At 45.8% G+C, this 19,107-nt stretch overlaps 1 protein-coding gene across 5 annotated transcripts in view; it reads left to right on the plus strand.

The window, feature by feature from the left end:
- Positions 1-17,239, plus strand: part of NSUN7 (NOP2/Sun RNA methyltransferase family member 7) — a 97,132-nt gene extending 79,893 nt beyond the window's left edge. For all 5 annotated transcript variants that reach the window (XM_088450537.1, XM_088450535.1, XM_088450538.1 and 2 more), the window contains 6 exons: positions 7,354-7,564; positions 8,634-8,777; positions 12,207-12,308; positions 13,310-13,427; positions 13,925-14,048; positions 16,525-17,239. In XM_088450537.1, the coding sequence (XP_088306663.1) occupies positions 7,354-7,564; positions 8,634-8,777; positions 12,207-12,308; positions 13,310-13,427; positions 13,925-14,048; positions 16,525-17,166 (1,341 nt within the window). In that variant the 3' untranslated portion in view covers positions 17,167-17,239. The remainder of the gene's footprint in view (positions 1-7,353; positions 7,565-8,633; positions 8,778-12,206; positions 12,309-13,309; positions 13,428-13,924; positions 14,049-16,524) is intronic.
- Positions 17,240-19,107: the final 1,868 nt, after the last annotated feature.

Here is a 19,107-nt window from a genome sequence, read left to right on the forward strand (position 1 = left end):
GTATTCTGGAGGGATCTTTACACAGTGGCCTTAAAATGACCAATATTTTCCATAATCAAAGGATGGTTCCTCTGTGTCCCTTCTCTATATTTTAAATGCCCCAAAAAGTGTCTTGCCCCATCACAATGCAGTAGTGATGCGTACGCATCTCAGACTTTTCTCTGAAAATGCTTAAAGAGCACTGCTTGGTGGCAATAGGACGATCACACATAAGAGATATGTCCCTAAACGCTCTACGGTCAGATCACTCCACACACTCATGCCACACCACACACACCCCAACTTATCTAAAATAACGAAGCAGAGACATAGCATTGGGTGAAACTTGGGTCAGCTTTTTATTAAACTCAAAAACTATAGACCTATTTAGTAACACCTAAATCATGTACCATCTAACTATTTAGCATGAATTTCTTCTCACTAAATTTCTAAGGCTAAAATGGTGGCGGGGGCTTGAATGGCCTAACAGAAACAACATGCTTATTAATATATAGTAAGAAAAATAACAAAAACTGCGGGCCTGAACATCCCGGCAGAAAAGGGAACTTCGGGACCAACTGCCCTTTTTTCCTTGCAACTCGCATGGTGCCCATGCCTCCTGCCCTACCTTGCGGGGATAACAACATGTGGAGCCCCCGTGCATCCTAGGGGGACCGCAGCCACCTGGACCGGGGGTGCTGACTGCGCCCCCAAGTCCGCCCCAGCCGCACAGGCAACTCCACATAAATCAAGGAAAGATCCACCCTGCTAAACTTACTAACAAGGGTCATTCAAGACCTGCCAACAAGGACCAGGTCCACCGCCGCCACCATAACTCAGTCTCCTACTCCCACTTAACTGAATATATCCAAACTCCTGAGGGCACCAAACAAATTTCTAGAAAAGATCTCCATGCCGCCCCTAGATAAGTGCACTCCATCGGGCCTATAATTTTGCCTGTCTACCACAGAAATGTTTCCATGGCGCACTACTGCACCGCCATTGCTTACAATGGCTCTACTCACTACCGAGTTGATTCTCCGTCTGGAGAGCTCGATAGCCCCTGGGCGCTCAGAACCTCTCCAACACAACCTCGCCACTATCTCCGACCACATGACCCGACAGAAAGGCCACTCCCGGACAAGTGCCAACAACTCCCTCCGCATGGACATCCAGGCATGTCCTCTGTCAGGTCATTCCCTCCCAAGTGAATGACCAGGAAACAGGGGTACCCGAACCTGGCCACGGCGTCCCTAAGGACCGCATCCAATTGAGCCCAACGCATGCCCCGGTGGCCGATCCACCGAACATGCGCCAACTCCGGGATCTCTCTAGCCGACATAACCACCTCTGACCTAGAGAGCCAGTATACAAAAGAATGCCCTATAATCCAAATGAAGGAATCATCAAGACGACATCCTGGCAGGGAAAAATTAATTGAAAATAGATTAATATAACTTATAAACAAACGGTGTTCTATACCACATTGGTAAAAATTTAAGGGTCATGTGCAAGAATTTTTTTTAATTTTTATTTTTTGGTATCTAAGGGACGTGTATTACTGTAATGCTAGGCCTATTTGCACCTGTTTTTAACACCTGACATGAGGGATGTTTGGGCAAGGGAGAATCCCAACTTGACTTGAGGCAAAAACACAAACACTCCACCAGCTGGCAGAAGCCAAAGTTAAAAAACCAGTAGTTAAACAAAAATTCCTCAAGACCCCCACCTAGGGCGAGTAGCTAGTCCCCAAGTTGGGATAAGCAAAGGCTCAAAGCCAGGCGTAACCTAAGGTAACAACACCCAACTCCGAACCCCCGCAGCGCCTGCCGTCGACCATGTCCCATTGTCATAACACCGGTCCGTCCGATCCAGTGCATGTCCAGACGGGCCGACCATAACAGACGACGACCCGGCAAACAGGTGCAACCCCTCAATACCCCCCACCCGTGGGCAAAAGAGAGAACGCAAAGGACCACCCCCGAGAGGCCGCCGAAACTTGTCTGTGACCTCCCCAGGGCAGAAACCCAAGTGACCCCTCCCTGGGCAAAATTATGGTTGGGTGGGGGGGGGCATTGCTGCATTGCACCTGCCCACCGCGTCCTAACGAAGAGGTGAGGCAAGGCGGGATAGGGCCGGCCTCCGACGGAAACAAGTCTCCCACCCTACCTTTCCCTTTGTAACGAAAAGAACGCAGGCCAAGCCTAGCGGCCCCAGCCTTGTTCCCGAGTAAGAATCATGCAAAGATCTTACCTCGAGACCTTTCCCTCAAGAGGAATCCGCTCCACTGCTCCCAAGAAGCCAGGTACACCCTGTAGGTCCCAGGGGCCAGGGACCGGTGTGCTATAATCTCCATGCTGGACGAACCACCTGCCACACATAATCGGGACATAAGTCACCAACAACATTCGCCCAAGGGGCAAGTCTCTGAAACCTTGCCCACTCACCGCGCTAGAGCGCATCGGCAACCTCATTACTGGTCCCTGGAACATGCCTAGCGCTAAACCCACTATTAAATTGCAAGCAGCGCGATATAATTTGTGCAATCACTCGAATGGCGTGCAACACAGCTGCTTTCTGATGATTCAGCGCCTCCACTACACCCATATTATCACACCAAAATATGATCGCTCTATTCTGCAACTGCCCACCCCAAAGCTCCAGCGCAACCATGATTGGGAAAAGCTCTAATAAAAGCATGTTTCTGGTCAGACCCTCACTCACCCAGCTGAGGGGCCAATGAGCAGCACACCAACGCCTCCCCAGCAAAGCGCCGAACCCTACTGATCCAGCCGCGTCCGTGAAAAGCTGTAACGTCACATTAGAGACCGGTTGGGCTGGCCAAATGCGAACCCCGTTGAAATTAATCAAAAAGGAATCCCAAATACCCAAGTCCCGCCGAATCTCCCCCAAAAGTCGCAGAAAATGATTGGGTCTGTGCGCCTTAGCTGTCAATCTTTCTAATTTTCTGCAAAAAATTCTCCCGACGGGGATCACCCTGCAGGCAAAATTGAACAAGCCCAGCAGCGACTGTGCCTGCTTCAATGTTAATTTACCTACGGACAGGTCAAGCACAATTTCGTCTTGCAAGCGACGCACTTTTTTATCCGGCAGCCGACAAAAACCCCCAACCGTGTCAATTTCGATGCCCAAAAATGAAAGCCTAGTGGTTGGGCCCTCTGTCTTTTCCTCTGCTATTGGAACTCCAAAACTCGCAAAAAGCTTATTCACGTAACGCAACAAAAGCTCGCACCTTAGCGAATCGTGGGGGCCGACCAATAAGAAGTCGTCCAGATAATGTGCTATCCCCAACTCCTGGGACCCCTTGGACAGACACCAATGTAAAACGGAGCTAAACCGTTCAAAGTAGGCACACGAAATCGCGCAACCCATTGGCAAACATTTGTCAAAGTAGAGATCATCGCCAAGCCGGAACCCCATGAATTGAAAAAGCCGAGGGTGGAGTGGAAGCACCCTGAAGGCTGATTCTATATCTACCTTGCACATCAAGGCCCCATTACCAAAGGAACGAATCAAGTCAAGTGCACTGTCAAAAGACTGATATACCACTCGACATAACTCGTCCAGTATAGCATCGGTCACTGAGAGCCCCTTCGGGTACGACAGGTGCTGAATAAAACAAAACTTCCCTGATGCCTTTTTGGGAACCACCCCAACCGGTGAGAGCACCAGACTTGGGATGGGGGGCTCGGCAAAGGGGCCTGCAATCCGACCCAGCTCCACTTCCTTCTCCACCTTCGCTCTTAACACCGCCGGCATATCGCGAGCCGAACGAATATTCCTGCCCGAACCCCCTTGCACTATGCCGACTGTGGGAAGTTGAAAACCCGTCGAAAAACCTTCCTGCAAAAACCGTGCGACGCCCTGCAATGGATACTCCGCCAACCATGAAGCCATGGCTTCAACCCTGACAGGTGTGGGGGCTCTATCCAGTGTTTGAGCTCTACTTGTGGGATGGGACCGCGGCTAAGATTAGCACCTTTTCCCCCGGTCGCACCCCCTGGTCCCTTTGCACAGTCCTTGATGGGGTGGGGTCCACTGCGACGAATGCAGGTGTGTCAAACGACAGCGCGTCCCCAATGCACATTGCCCATTGTTAAAGGCAAAGCATTTTCCATGACCCAACCTGAAACCGGACCCGCGTGCCGACCCTCCCCCTGTCGCGGCTGACTGCCCCCTGAAACCCCTTTGAAAAGATGGCGCCTCCATTTGCAAGCGCTGTGGTTGAGTGACGTCCACGAAGATCTCGACGTCCTTTGTTCCGAAGTCTATAATCTCCCGACCATGCTGCTTACGACGAAAATCTTCATCGTAAGCCCGCCAAGCGCCACTTCTGGAGTTGGTAAACATGTCATAAATTAGGTACATGTATCTAATCATGCGCATGTGTTCGTTGGGCCGCGTTTCTAAGTAGCAAGAGACAAAGATATACATGTTCTTCAGCCATGTATGATAGGTCAGGACCCCGTCGAGGGCAGCCCCCCCATTTTTCTTTGCGGCTACACAAACCTTCTTGCTTCGGCTTATAATCGCGAATACATTGACGTAAACGGCCGCCCCTGAACCGGTCTCGGATCCTGGGCCGCACCCCACGAAGCACCGCTGTATTAGAGCATAAGACCCCTTCCGAACAATCTGAATTTACTGACATGCTGCTGCTGGACGAGCGATGCTTGCGCTTGTACCGCCTAGACCATTTCCTGCCTGAACGCCGTGATTTTTCTGAGGAGTCTGAGGAGGTGGAGGAAAGACTATTCGTGCCCTGCTCTGAGCTATGTCGCCTACGCTTCCTGCTTCGCTGCGCCGGTGCTCCCTGACTACTGCTACTGGAGCCACCTATCCAATCGGGAACGATTGAAGACTCACCATCCGACTGACCAGTCGCACCATCGGCGACCGCAGCCACGGCCCTCTCGCTTCTTGCTTGACGCTGCATATCCGAATCCGATAAGTCTTCACCTGCTGGGAAACAAACATTGTTGTCTTGCACAGAATTAGACTGCCCTTGGCATAGAGATTCCCCTGCGCCAGCACCTCCCAAGCCGTGATGCGACACCGGGGGCGCCAGGGGACCCATGGCACCGGAGAGACGGTCCGCGAGCGCTGCAATGTGACCGTCGCCCACTCCCGAGACAGTGTGCGCACTATTATCCGACAACAAGGGCACCAGTGCAGAGAGCAGTGAAGCACACAGAGTGGACAGTCTCCGTGCGCAGCCCCGCACCCGCATGGGACCCAACTACAGATCCCGCCTGAGGCACAGGTGCCCCGCGCACCACCTCTGCATAAGACCTGCAAGTAAACCTCTGAGCGGGCGGACTTTCCCCCACCCCGTGCGAAAGCCCCCTGTCAGATGCTTCCCACTCTAGTGAAGCGGAGTCGCTGCTGTCGGACGGGGACACGATGTCCACCTCATCTAGCGGAGTGCGCGGGCAGGGATGCCGACAGACCGCCGAGGGCAATCCATGAAGGAGGAGTGAAGAAAGGAGGAGAAAAGAAAGGAAGAGAATGAGAAGGGGAAAAAAGTGAAGAGTATATAAGAGTAAAAGTTAAGAGATATAAGACTAGCAAAGGAAAGAGGTTTTGAAAGTCAATATAAACACAATGAAAACAATTAACAGTATTCTGCAAACAAAAACACAGAGCAATAATCCGACAGTACTTCACCGTCAATCTCCAGAAGAAAAGAGAGGGAAACAACTATATTTTCCCACAATACCCCCTGTGACAGGCTCCACCCCTAACCCAACTGATATTCTACTGGCTTATAACAACAGACCCAAGCACCACCCCCCAACCCACTGCTCGTTTTCTGTGTAACAGAGTGTGTCACGTGACAGACCAGAGGTTTATGACACTCCAGTCATACAGGGATGACCTCCATGTTCTATATGCATGCTGTGGGTGTGTTGCCAGAGTTACCACATATTCAGTCATGTGTATGCTCAGTGCATGCCATTTTAGTCGTATTTCCTGCACCTCGCATAGGGTAGGTGTAAATGCCATTAACGTGATGATGGTTGCTCTCACGGACGGGGGACTGTGGGAATTGTCATTACATAGATGTGCACAGAACACGGCGTGTAGTTACAATTATATTCACAGTAGGTGTCCAGAATTGCGACCACATTATTGCCTATTACTCTTTTATGTAACACGTTGAAAACCTCTTCTATGTGGGGAAAGGCATGTGATTCTCCTGCATAAACGTTATGACATGGAGTTGATGGTAAATTACATTTGTCTATTATAATGTATTAAACACAGGGCCATTGGTGATGCTCTTCTCTGCTTTTCTAGGAGACAATGTGATTGTGTGATGTGCGTGTGTCTATTTGTTTTAGTTCAACTATTTTTATTTTTTTTACTTTGAAAATGTAAGGAAAGAGGCATATTAATATGGAATGTGTCTGCATCAGTAAATGCTATGGGTTTATTATTAATGGAGCCTTACCCCCTACCACGTTTTTATCTCGCTGGTTGTTATACCTATCTGTCACTGTCTGTCCAGCAGCCTCCCCCAGATCTTATCTAGGTAGTTGTCTGACTCTCACGTTGTCTCAAATCAGTGGCAAACACAGGTTTTCTAGAGGGCGGTTTCCAAATGCTTTATTTTAGCGTGTGGCCAATCCATGAAGAGGACATAATTATCACTTATCCAACTTTAATACATGTCATACAAAGTGTATTGTGTGTCATAATTCCAGCATATTCAGGACCAGCGATAACAGTAAGCCATTAGATATGGCAGTAAGGCCATCTTGCTTGAGATTGCTTGAGATTTCAGATGTGGGCACCATTCCAGAGCATTGGAGCAAGACCGGGAGTCTGGGGGAACATCAGAAGAACCTAGCAGTGCCCTGGACATATATGTACATATTGGTCTTGTTATGTACTGGATAATGTATTATTATACAGTATTAATAATTAACCCAATTGATGGGCTACAAAAAAGTGCATCCCTAACAGTGCATGTTTTCCAAATCTCCTAGTGTATTTTTTACTGACTGACACATGTAAAAAGATTCACAGGTGGTGCTGATTATTTCATGTGTGATACTGAGAAGTATATGCAGTACTAGCAAAATTATATTATATTACTATTTCTATTGTGGTCATGGTGTGGGCTTGGGAGGGGGGTTTCCGGGCAACCAGAACTCCCCCTCCTGCGTTTGCCTATGCAAATAATGACTGATAATACTGTTCATGTTCTAAAATTTCCTTTACTAAAAATGACAGCCTTGATGAAAGTTAAAATATAATAATTATATACTGCCATCATCAGTGAACTAGCTCTGCCTCTATGATGGAGGATGAGTGCCTCCTCTGATCTGTATTGTTTCACATTCACAGGAAAAGTCACATAACCTTGCGGTCCATTTGGTAAAAGCCTTGCTCAGTATGGAGGATGACATAGTTGTTGCTAACCCTTGCCCAGGCTTTACTCTTGCCCAGCTGTCTGTGCTGACCAGCCAATTGGCATGCAACATATACGTATGTGGAGTTAAGTCTGAATTGAGAAGAGGAGAACTTCTGGAGTTGTTCACAAACCTGGAATGTAAAAGTACGTTTGCATCTTTACAGATATTACTGCATTACGGTGTCATTTTATATTTCACACAAGATTCCCCTTCTGTATACTCACGTTTTATGATTAAGGGAACTCATTGTATTTTTTATTTTCAATTTATATCCATCAATTGACAATAAGATAATTAGCAAATCATTGTTATTGATTTTTTTTGCAGCCTTTTCATGTAAATATAATTATGCTTTAAACATCTATAACTCAGCAGATCTCAAATAACTAAAAACAAACAAACAAAAAAACGGCACATTTGTGGTCACAGATGCCCCATTGCAACACAAGAGTGACAGCTCAGAAATGTTACCCAAAGTATTAAGCCTACCAAGTCTTTAAAAAGTTTCCTTATCACTGGTGCAATTTATACTTTATGGGTATGATGCTCTTATGGTACTTTGTGTAGTTTTAAGTTCTGATGTAGGATTTAGGCTAATAAAAGTTAGACATAACCTGTTTTTAGTACTTTGATTTATTACGTGTTTTACCATTTATCCAAGAGGCATGGGGTTTATTATCTTTCTAAGTGCCCAGATGCCCGAGATTACCTCTTATGTGACCATTTAGTATCAGTATCCAATATTAGTAAATCTAATAGTGGCCTCCTGTCAAGGTCATGCTAGGGAAAATGTCTCTTTATAAAAACAGCAGCATATTGCAGCCACCAGGAGTCTTTTCTAAGAAAATCATGACTTACCACTAAATGGGCAGCACAGAGAGCCAGCACTGTCATTGATACTGATACCGCTGTAATGAGTGTCGTCTTTTATACTAGTAAAGTACATTTGCCTGTATGCTGATGCTGTATAACAAAAATCACAAATACTGTAAATTAAAAGTTTAAACTCTAAAATAAAATGTGACACACCAATAATACGGTATTATGATTAAGTTACCTAACCTATAAGAGCAGTGAGCATGAAAGAACAATATAATATATATAGAGGCACTGGCTGTGCTTTATATAGTATATTCATAACCTAAAATGATTTATTATTGTTATAAATAATGATTATATATATGATGCTAACCGCAGAGTTTTGTTTTTCAGATATTAAGTTGCTGAGAGAGAACTTCACTGACATGGACCCGTCTGATCCTAGGTTACAGAAAGCAAAAATGATTCTGCTGCTGCCTCAGTGTTCTGGGTCTGGCGTTAGTGATCCAGTGGAGTTTGTTTTAAATGAACATGGAGGTAATTTTGTCATTACGTAAACGTGTATTTTATTACTTTCAGTATAGGTTTTGTTAAACTGTATGAAGATGTAAGATAACCCGTTTCCTCACTTTTGGCACGATCTTCTGCTCTGAAAAGGAATTCTGATAATTAATTTGTCAGGCTATGATCAAAAATACTAGGGCCAACTCCAACTGTCCAACTTGTCTATGGGCGGGATGCGGGAGATCCAGCCACTCTTGCGGGGGACTACCTGAAAAATTGGGGGTCTCCCGCACCTGCCAGGACAGTAGGCAAGTATGCTACATTCTATAAAATGATAGCTAGCATGTTTTTGGTTGCTATCGGCAACATCTCCACTTGTTCTCTTTAGAAGGTTTGATAAATCTGCCCCCTGTTCATTGTGTCTAATTCCTGAATAAAGTGAAGCTTTTGGCATGCGCACTATGGCACCATCGACCCGCTTGCGAGCGGGTCTGAATCAGGCCCTGAGTCCACAGACTTGTTTATACAGAGTATTGTTGGCGGGTTAAGGTTGCCGTGTAACCATTTCTACAGTGACTGGTCCATCTTTCATGTCGCTGCCTCCCGCTGTCTCTCTGCGCTCCAACCACGCTGCCGCTAGCTGCACAGAAGTGTCTATCACCAATGACTGCTTTATTATTGGAGGCTGATAATGCTGCTGTGTAACAAGAGCCACACTCACTTTCCCCACCAGCAACTACAACTGGTATCTGCTGCATTATGTATCAAGTGTTACTCAAACATCTTAGAATGCTCATTTGGGCAGGGCCATCTTTACCTTCTGTGTCCTGTCATTGTCATATGTTTGTGTCATGTCATAATCTCCTCGATGTGCAGGGCTGCATAATATGTCAGTGCTTTATAAATAGAAGACCTTTGTGCAGATTGTATGGATAATTGTAATATTTAAAAGCATTAGCAAAAACTGTAGTATTGATCTCAGAGCCCCTTGTATGACCCAGATAGATAGGCAAGCCCATTCTTATATCTCTAAGTCCAGGATCTGGAAAGTCATCACCAGAACCAACAGCAATATATGGGGTACCGTCAGGTGCATCTTTATAATGGGTGCAAGGTGTGTGGTGCACATGGGCCCCTGGGTTCAGGGGGGCCCACACCGCACACCCTGCACCCATACTAGTTATACTTACCTTTCCGCAAATTCCGGTTTCTTGCTCTGCAGCGCCAAACCGGCACTGCAGAGCAGCAAAAAAATCATTGTGAAAATGGCGGCGACCATTTTCCCAGTGACTCGCGCATGCACAGAAAAAATGTCCACAAAATTACAGCGCATGTGTGGGTCTCCGGGAAAATGGCGCCTGCTCCTTTTTCCCGGAGACCCGCACATGTGCTGCAATTCTGTCATGAAGCCAGAATCTACTTCACTGATAGAGAGGAGGGGGCCCAAATGGAGGCTGCACACGGGCCCCCTCCTCTCTTAAAATGCACCTGTGTACCGCAGTATGTACATTGAGTGGTGTATATCTGCAGATCATTGCTTTAGACAGGTCTGCAATCAGAGAACCTATTCTAGGATCTTGGTGAAATACAAAGATTTTGGGGCCTATTCATCAACACTAAAATAAAGTTTTTAAGGACATTTTCCTTAAATAACGTTATTTTGGTATTCATGTAGCCACTTAGCACAGGAGATATCACAGATATCTCCTTGCTAAGTTCCCCTGCGTTAATTTCCACACTCCCCATACATTAGTATGGGGATGTGGAAATTGTGGTATTCATCAAATTCCGAAAATTATCAATTTTCGGAATTTGATGCAGTTACTATTCGCCACTGTGAGGTGGCGAATAGCAGGTGAAACTTACCTGTATCCGCGTGTGCAGGTCCCCCGACGAGTCCCTCTGGCGCTCTGCTCCGTCCTCAGGCTCCGGAGGCTGGTCGGACATGTGTGCTCCCCAGCAGAGCACAAGAAAGTTTAGCCAAAAAAAAAAGTTTTTTTTTTTTTTTTTCTAATCTGTCATGTGGTCTGTCATGGGAAACCACATGACAGACCAGCAGGACGGAGCCGGAGTATTGCTGTGTTGTTTTTTCATCGACATCACTTGTGCTGTCAATGACAATAAAGTATTATTATTATTATTATTATTATTATTATTATTCAGGGACATGGCCATTCATTTCAAAGTTGTTTTTAAATGTATCACATAACTACATTGAAATGAATGGGACCCGGAAATCAATGGGAAAAATATAGCATAATGCTGGTTATAAAGCTTGTACTAACCTGTAGTGGGTATGTACACAGTGTGCTTCCATAGTGATCTGTGGACTATTTCAGGTGCAATGTTCATACTTTTACAGCACTGAAATGGAACAAGCAGTGTTCAAAAAACTCACCGCACTGCCGATAGGTTATAGGCGCAAATGTGAACTCAAGTGGAGATGGGCAACCAGCCTGAGAGATGTGCTGGGTACCAGTGATGGCAGGAACCGGGGCCAAATGCTGCTGACAGGCATTTTGGAGAGAAAAAGCTCTTTCGTCTCCCCTTTAATAATGCAGGTTAAATTAATGAACTGTTTTAAAGATTATGGTGAGAGCCCCATTATCTTTCTTGTACAAGGATTAATACTATTATTACTATTACCTTTTGTTTTTAGGGTGCCACAAAGCATCCAGCACTGTAGAAAAAGAAACAACAATTTACAATACAATATAAAAAGGTATCAAACAGACATAACAGGAGTAAAAAGCAAACACATGAAATAATAATACAACAGAATGAGATGATTATAGCTGGAGCAATCGGTGACCCTTTGCTGGGGGAGTGCAGAGAGGATCAGGGTCTGTAACTCTGGCGCACTGGAGGAAGGGATAGTTCATTGTGTGAACTAATGCCGTATTGTGCATGGATCGTGAATGCAACCGCGCACACAGATCGGCCGATTTTTCCACACTGTGCATGCATATGCACTGCAATTATGGACGCACTGTGGAATCCATCACAGAATGAATGACAGGCCATCAGCGTTTGGGGGTGGTGACGGGGAGTGGTAGGAGAAATGCAGGAGTGTATGTCTATTTGAACGCCGTTGCATGGTCAAGCATAAATTAGCCACTGTGACGGCATACGCTACTTGAGTAGTCACTGCGTGTAACGAGACTTACAATTTCTGAGACAGGTCACACCTGCTGTAATTGTGCGTGAGGGGCCGATGTTCTCCGATGTTACCGATGTATACGCAGGACTGAGAGGTATTATGGATGTGAGAAAGCAGGAGTGGGCATCTCTATGCTGGCTGAGCGGTGGCAGACATTAGCATATTTTCGCCGATTTCATTGCAGTTGCAATCCGTGCTGAATCAGGCCCCAGGTCACTAGAAGCCGGCTTGTGAGAGGTTACACATGGATTTCTGATATTCAACTTTAATAAATCAATTTCTTTGTATCATTTTTTGCGTAGATACGGCACTGCTACAGGATCTGTCTCAGGGATCTGTGTCAGCTGGTAGACTCAATGACTTAGCCAGACAACAACGGTCAGAGATAAACCATGCCATGAAATGTAAGTAATTAGCTATACTTGTGTTACAGTTTTGATTGTTTTAGTTTCTTGCAAAAATTGAGTTCACTACAGGATATTGTATTTTCAAGGTCAGTGCAAGGGCTTTGTGTGCCCTACCCACCCCCTCTCAGCGCCCCTTCCCCCTTCCCTCCCCAGGGCGTTGCAGCGCCTTGTGACATCATAGCCAAACATCACACATGAGACTAGGGACTGTGATGTTTGGCTATGATGTAGGACTAACATAGAGAAGAATCAGCCAGCAGCTTCACATTCTGTGCTGCTTCTCCTTCATGGGGTGTGAGCATGAAATGCCGATGGCTGAATAACCGCCGGTTCAAATCCCGACGCCGGAAGCCCAATCAGTGAAGATCCCAACAGAGACGGTAAGTACCCTAACCCTCACTCATCATTGGTCTGAATCAAAGTTGCATGCAAAGCGGACATTTCCCCGAGCACTTTCTATGCTTGGAAATAAATGCGAATATCCACCTGTATTCAGAGTCTGCTCCATCTGTATGACGGCACCGCCCCATCCTCTGCTTGTAGCCATCATTGCTATCAGCATGTATTAGTACCAGCCCTATCCATGGTGCAAGAGATCTATCTAACTCAGACAGCCTGCAATTCCTCCCCACGCCCTCACTTACCCTACCTGCACATACCCCGATGCCTCCCAGTGACACCCACTAAGCTGCAAGTGGAGATGTGGCTGAGATGCGTACAGCTCCGAATCCCCAGCAGTTACTTAAAGCTGCGTTTGCAGGCTCTGACGCAGGCACAGCGACTATAAATCGCAAGATCCATCTACGGAGAGGAGTTGCGTGTAACTGTGAATCAGGCCCACGTGTTTTATGTGCCCCCTGGCCATGGGCAGCCTAGGCAAACACCTAGGTTTCTCTAATGTCATACACTGGGCATTGGTTGTGCAAGTCATCATTTAGCACTAATCCCTCTCAGGGCCCAGTACAGTGACTCTCACTGCTGCTTTCTTTTCCTTCCAGTTGGTAAAGTGCAGGGAATTGTGTACTGCACCTGCTCGATTTATCCTGAGGAAAACGAAGATGTGATCAATGAGGCTCTTCAGTCCAAAATGGAAGGAACCAAAGAGCAGCCATACAGGTGAGCCCTCTATATAGGTAGCACCTACTAAGATTATCATTTATACCTGTCTTTATCCTATATTCCCATGCTCTATGCAAACCTGTTCAATATGTGAAATGATTCATCAGAAACAAATGTACTGTTACCAGGGCATGGAGAGTGGGCAAGGGCCCGTGTACTGGGAAGTGGAAACGTGGCCGAATACATAAAAATGTCTAAAATAATTTGAAAAAAATACCATGCGCTGTGCCACGTGCTGCAAAGGGGAACATTTGTCCCCCTCAGCAGCTGACCTGGATCCCTACCGGGCCCCTCCAACGGGCCCAGGTGATTAGTACCCACCCTCCCCTCCCCCCTCTCGGCAGCCTTGATTGTTGCTTTGTAATGTTTTCCGAATTGTGTGTTTACCGCAAATCTAGACTTTTTTTTCTCAGCTCCACCCCATTTGTCATGTCACATTATTGCTTAATAATACAGTTTAGTCTTTCTCTCTAACTAACTGTAATTTATTGCAGGCTCAGCCCTCCCGTTATTCCTCTTTGCTCTTCAACAGAAGTCATGTCGACCTCTAATAAGTTTTTTAAAATGGAGCCATCAGAGAGTTGCAATGGCTGTTTTCTTGCTGTCTTGACAAGAGAGGTAGGTCAAGGACATTCTAAATACTGGAGTTACTGTAGCGCTGACTTGCATGTAGCACTGAATCAGGCCCTATAGCGTAACACTCAGGGGCATATTTATCACAATCCGCATATTAGTTGCGGATTGGCTGTGATAAATTTGCCCAATATCGCAATGCGTTATTTGAATACATCACAAAGATGTATAAAAATTGCATGCAGGTACAGAGCGTGTGATCAAGCTCTGCCCCTGCAAATCCACTTTACACACTTTTCTATATTTTCTGCAATAAATACAGTGAGAGGGTGTCCGTGCATGTGCCGCCGGCTCACCAACGCTCCCTTCCCCCAGCGACCCCCCCCTTCCATATTAGCTTACATTTACCTGCCTGGTGATAACAGTGCAGGAACCCGGAGACCAGCTGACTGGAGCCCCAGAGGACCTTACCGGAGCACTGATCTCTGGTCCCTGGATGCAAGTGTTTGTTTTTTTGACTATTTCCTTTTTTTTTTACAGTGATCAGCTTGTGGTCTATTTAGAGCACAAAGCTGATCACAGGGGCCGGCTTCCAGCTCTGCTCTGCCTGTTAGAGCAGAGCAGGAGTCGGGGAACCAGGCAAAGCCCTGATAAGACCATCCCCAGGTGGCGTTATTATCACAGGGCTTCCCCCAGTATTTTTCACAATTTATATTTTGTAAAACTGAGCAGATCACATTTCCCATTACAAGTATGAGAAATGCGATCTGCTTACTAAAATAAGTGAATTGAAGGGCTTGGAGTAGTTTTTTACGAAAAATGCTCTAAAAGCCCTTTAATAAATGTTTGTGATACTAAAATAATGTGAAAAGGATGTTTTTCACATTTTATTGTGCAAATAATATTAATAAATAGGCCTCTTAGTAACCAGTCTTCTGAATGATGTAGCGTTTTTTTTTTATCTGAACCTTCAAATATCGGAGCTAAATATTTTGTGCCTAGTACCAAGGGGTCCTGTAGTCAAGGGGTCCTAGTACTACTAAAATTATTGATAAAGAATTTGGATAGTGGATCATAACATAGAGAACTAGTCTTTTACTAGATTTTTATATCAGAATGTTCTGCTTTTTGGTCATAACACTAAACTAGAGTCTAAAAAAATAAATAAATGCCATTGGTAAAAAGCTTGGCTGAGCCTGAGGCTCAGACAAAGACCCTAATAACTCATTGTATTTCTGGCAAGCATGTTGAAATACCAAAAGTATTTAGTGTGTCAATAACCAGACTCTTAATTCATGTAATTGAAATTCGTCTTACTCACTGGGAATAATGTTTCCATTTTTTTTTTTCACTTTTTTTTGTGCCAAATGGAGCATTCAAGTAATGAGCTGGAGTAATGATTTCTTTTATGAACTTTTTTGAGCTTTTCAACAAAGGTTACTTTCACAATTAAATAGTTACACCGTTTTTTTATTTCGTTTTTCTAAGTTTAGGAATCCAAATTTGTGTGTGTAAATAGACTGTTATTGGAATTTCATATAGATCTACTCACTTACATTTTGACTGATAACATTTAGAAAGAAAGTGCTGAAAAATGAACCTTTAGTAGTGACAACTGTTTCGGTATCAGCCTACTAAGCGAAGATTCTGATATTTTTTGTTTGTTTAGTCTTGTGCTTTGCATGTGAGTAACACAGTAACATTACTGACAGGTCCAGCATGTCAGCTTTTCTATTAGAACATAATGATTTATTTATGTTAGTAGTCATTTCTTATCTGTTTTAGTAATTGCATTTTTTTCACCTTTCTTCAGTAACACATTTATTAAAGATTATTTTAAATTAAACACTTTACTTAATTTTATGGTAGCTTTGTAAATTACACTGTTTTATGTTATTCTGTATAGTCAATGAGTAAACCAAGAAAACTTGTGCAGCCACTTTCGGGCTGTTGTATGTGGTTTCTTGACGTCATTACTCTTGTCCTGTCACTAGGATTCCCTGCCTCACTGCTGCACTGTGAGAATCTTATAATGCATCAATAATATTGGCAGGGTTTTAATGAATTACGGGACTGAGTCAAATACAATGGCTTTGTAGTTAGGATAAACAATGCAGCAGCCTTAATTACACCTTTTACAGAAGATATAGAATTTCTGCAGCATAAATTAACTGCATGCATCTCTTTATATCTACATTAGACAAAAGAATGATAATAACAATAGGCAAAAGAAAGCATTGTTTGGTAGTTACTGCGCTGTCTTACTATGGGTAGGTATCCAGTCACAATGTTGATAGTACATGTTAGTGCTAGATTTAGGAATAGGGTTAAGTTTAAGGTTAGGGAAAAACCGCTATGCATTACATCCACATTCTGATGTCGATATTCTGCATGTAGACATAACATACCACACCCTTACTATATAACGGGCTTTCAGCATCAGTATATTCTAGGAAACATATCATCTTGACTGATAACTAAGGCGACTAACTAACTTTAAAATTGTCTCTGTTTTTTCTAGAGGGAGACAACTCAATCTATGTCTGTTAAAAGTGTTTTAGCTCGAGCTGCCGCTAAGGGACTTCTCGGTGGCATTGATGTTCCAAAAACGCCTAAAAAAATGGAAAGGAAGAAGCAATCAAAAACAGTTAATAAAACTGCCAAGGCCAACTCAGTTGCTCAGGCAAACATCACCGAGTTCCTGAACAGGGAAAATAACACGACTGTCATAAAAACACCAACCTCACATCTAGAGCAACACAATGCTCAGAAAAACATAAACATCATCAGTATTGTACAAACTAAGAAGAAACAATCAAAACAAGTACCCATCACCACAACCAACATAACAGTGAAACATACAAAAGGCCTCTCTTCCACAGGCAAATTCACAGAGCGGCAGCAAAGTCCTGTCCGTCCAAAACTTGAACAGAAGGTTTTGTTGAAGCCCGTCCAGATTATGTTGCCCCCAGTAATGGCTCCATTTTACAGCAATGAGCCTACTGTCAAAATCCGAAGACCTGTCCACTATTATCACCAGCGCTGGCACACTGGAACCCGGAGCGTCTCACCAACGTCCTTTATCCCAACATTGTCTGGTGTTGGCAAATCCAAGGAAACTCCGGCCTTTAATGTACTTCGGCATTCTAAACCATGGCACTAAACACAACTTGTTTTGGTTTTGTACTTGGGCTGTAATTATACTAGTCCTTTTTGTAACTAAATTTAATTTTGTATTTAAATTTTGTATCTTACATTTCATACCTAATGCACATGCTAGTTTCAATTGGGTACAGTAGATCAATGTTGCCATATTTCAGACTCCTCATTCAAATAGATGAAACCCTTTAATTTTGCCAATTAGTGCCTCTTTTCCAAAGCTGTTTAGTTTAGGAGATTTCAAAGTAATCCACAATATTTAAAAAAAAATACATTTTGGTCATGTTCTGGAACTCACCTCCATAGACCGCTTAGCACACAGTGGTTTTGTCTTAAGCTGGGTACACACTATACAATGTATCACGCGACATATCTTTTTGAGGCGTATCGGAAGCATATATTGTATACATCGTATAGTGTGTATGTCCGATCCATCATTCACGATGGTCGTTCATCGCATCGTCCCATCTGCTGTTCTGCACGTCAGATGGGACGATGCATTGAACAAAGCGGTGCTGTTACATGCAGCATGTAATAACACATTGGATTGTGCAGCGTGTACATCACATTGCACTGTCACTGGGTCGCACCATCGTATGCAGGGGCATTTTAAGAGAGGAGGGGGCCCGTGTGCAAACTCAGTGCGGATCCCCTCCTCTCTCCAGAATTGCCACGGCAGCCACGAGTGCAGTAAATTCTTTCTAAGTAGAATCTACTGCGCATGTGCTGGTCTCCAGGCCGTTTTCCCGAGGACAGCAGTACTGCGCATGTGCTGGTCTCCGGGCATTTTTCCAGAGGACAGCAGTACTGCGCATGTGCTGGTCTCCGGGCCGTCTTCCCGAGGACAGCAGTACTGCGCATGTGCTGGTCTCCGTGCCGTCTTCCCGAGGACAGCAGTACTGCGCATGTGCTGGACTCCGGGCCATTTTCCCGAGGACAGCAGTACTGCGCATGTGCTGGTCTCCGGGCCGTTTTCCAGAGGACAGCAGTACTGCGCATGTGCTGGTCTCCGGGCCGTCTTCCCGAGGACAGCAGTACTGCGCATGTGCTGGTCTCCGTGCCGTCTTCCCGAGGACAGCAGTACTGCGCATGTGCTGGACTCCGGGCCATTTTCCCGAGGACAGCAGTACTGCGCATGTGCTGGTCTCCGGGCCGTTTTCCAGAGGACAGCAGTACTGCGCATGTGCTGGTCTCCGGGCCATCTTCCCGAGGACAGCAGTACTGCGCATGTGCTGGTCTCCGGGCCGTCTTCCCGAGGACAGCAGTACTGCGCATGTGCTGGTCTCCGGGCCGTCTTCCCGAGGACAGCAGTACTGCGCATGTGCTGGTCTCCGTGCCGTCTTCCCGAGGACAGCAGTACTGCGCATGTGCTGGTCTCCGTGCCGTCTTCCCGAGGACAGCAGTACTGCGCATGTGCTGGACTCCGGGCCGTCTTCCCGAGGACAGCAGTACTGCGCATGTGCTGGTCTCCGGGCATTTTTCCAGAGGACAGCAGTACTGCGCATGTGCTGGTCTCCGGGCCGTCTTCCCGAGGACAGCAGTACTGCGCATGTGCTGGTCTCCGGGCCGTCTTCCCGAGGACAGCAGTACTGCGCATGTGCTGGACTCCGGGCCGTTTTCCTGAGGACAGCAGTACTGCGCATGTGCTGGACTCCGGGCCGTTTTCCAGAGGACAGCAGTACTGCGCATGTGCTGGTCTCCGGGCCGTTTTCCAGAGGACAGCAGTACTGCGCATGTGCTGGTCTCCGGGCCGTCTTCCCGAGGACAGCAGTACTGCGCATGTGCTGGTCTCCGGGCCGTCTTCCCGAGGACAGCAGTACTGCGCATGTGCTGGTCTCCGGGCCGTCTTCCCGAGGACAGCAGTACTGCGCATGTGCTGGTCTCCGGGCCGTTTTCCAGAGGACAGCAGTACTGCGCATGTGCTGGTCTCCGGGCATTTTTCCAG

Source organism: Taudactylus pleione, unplaced genomic scaffold (assembly GCF_031769625.1).
Source record: "Taudactylus pleione unplaced genomic scaffold, aTauple2 ptg000519l, whole genome shotgun sequence".
In the NCBI taxonomy this organism is placed as follows: Eukaryota; Metazoa; Chordata; class Amphibia; order Anura; family Myobatrachidae; genus Taudactylus; species Taudactylus pleione.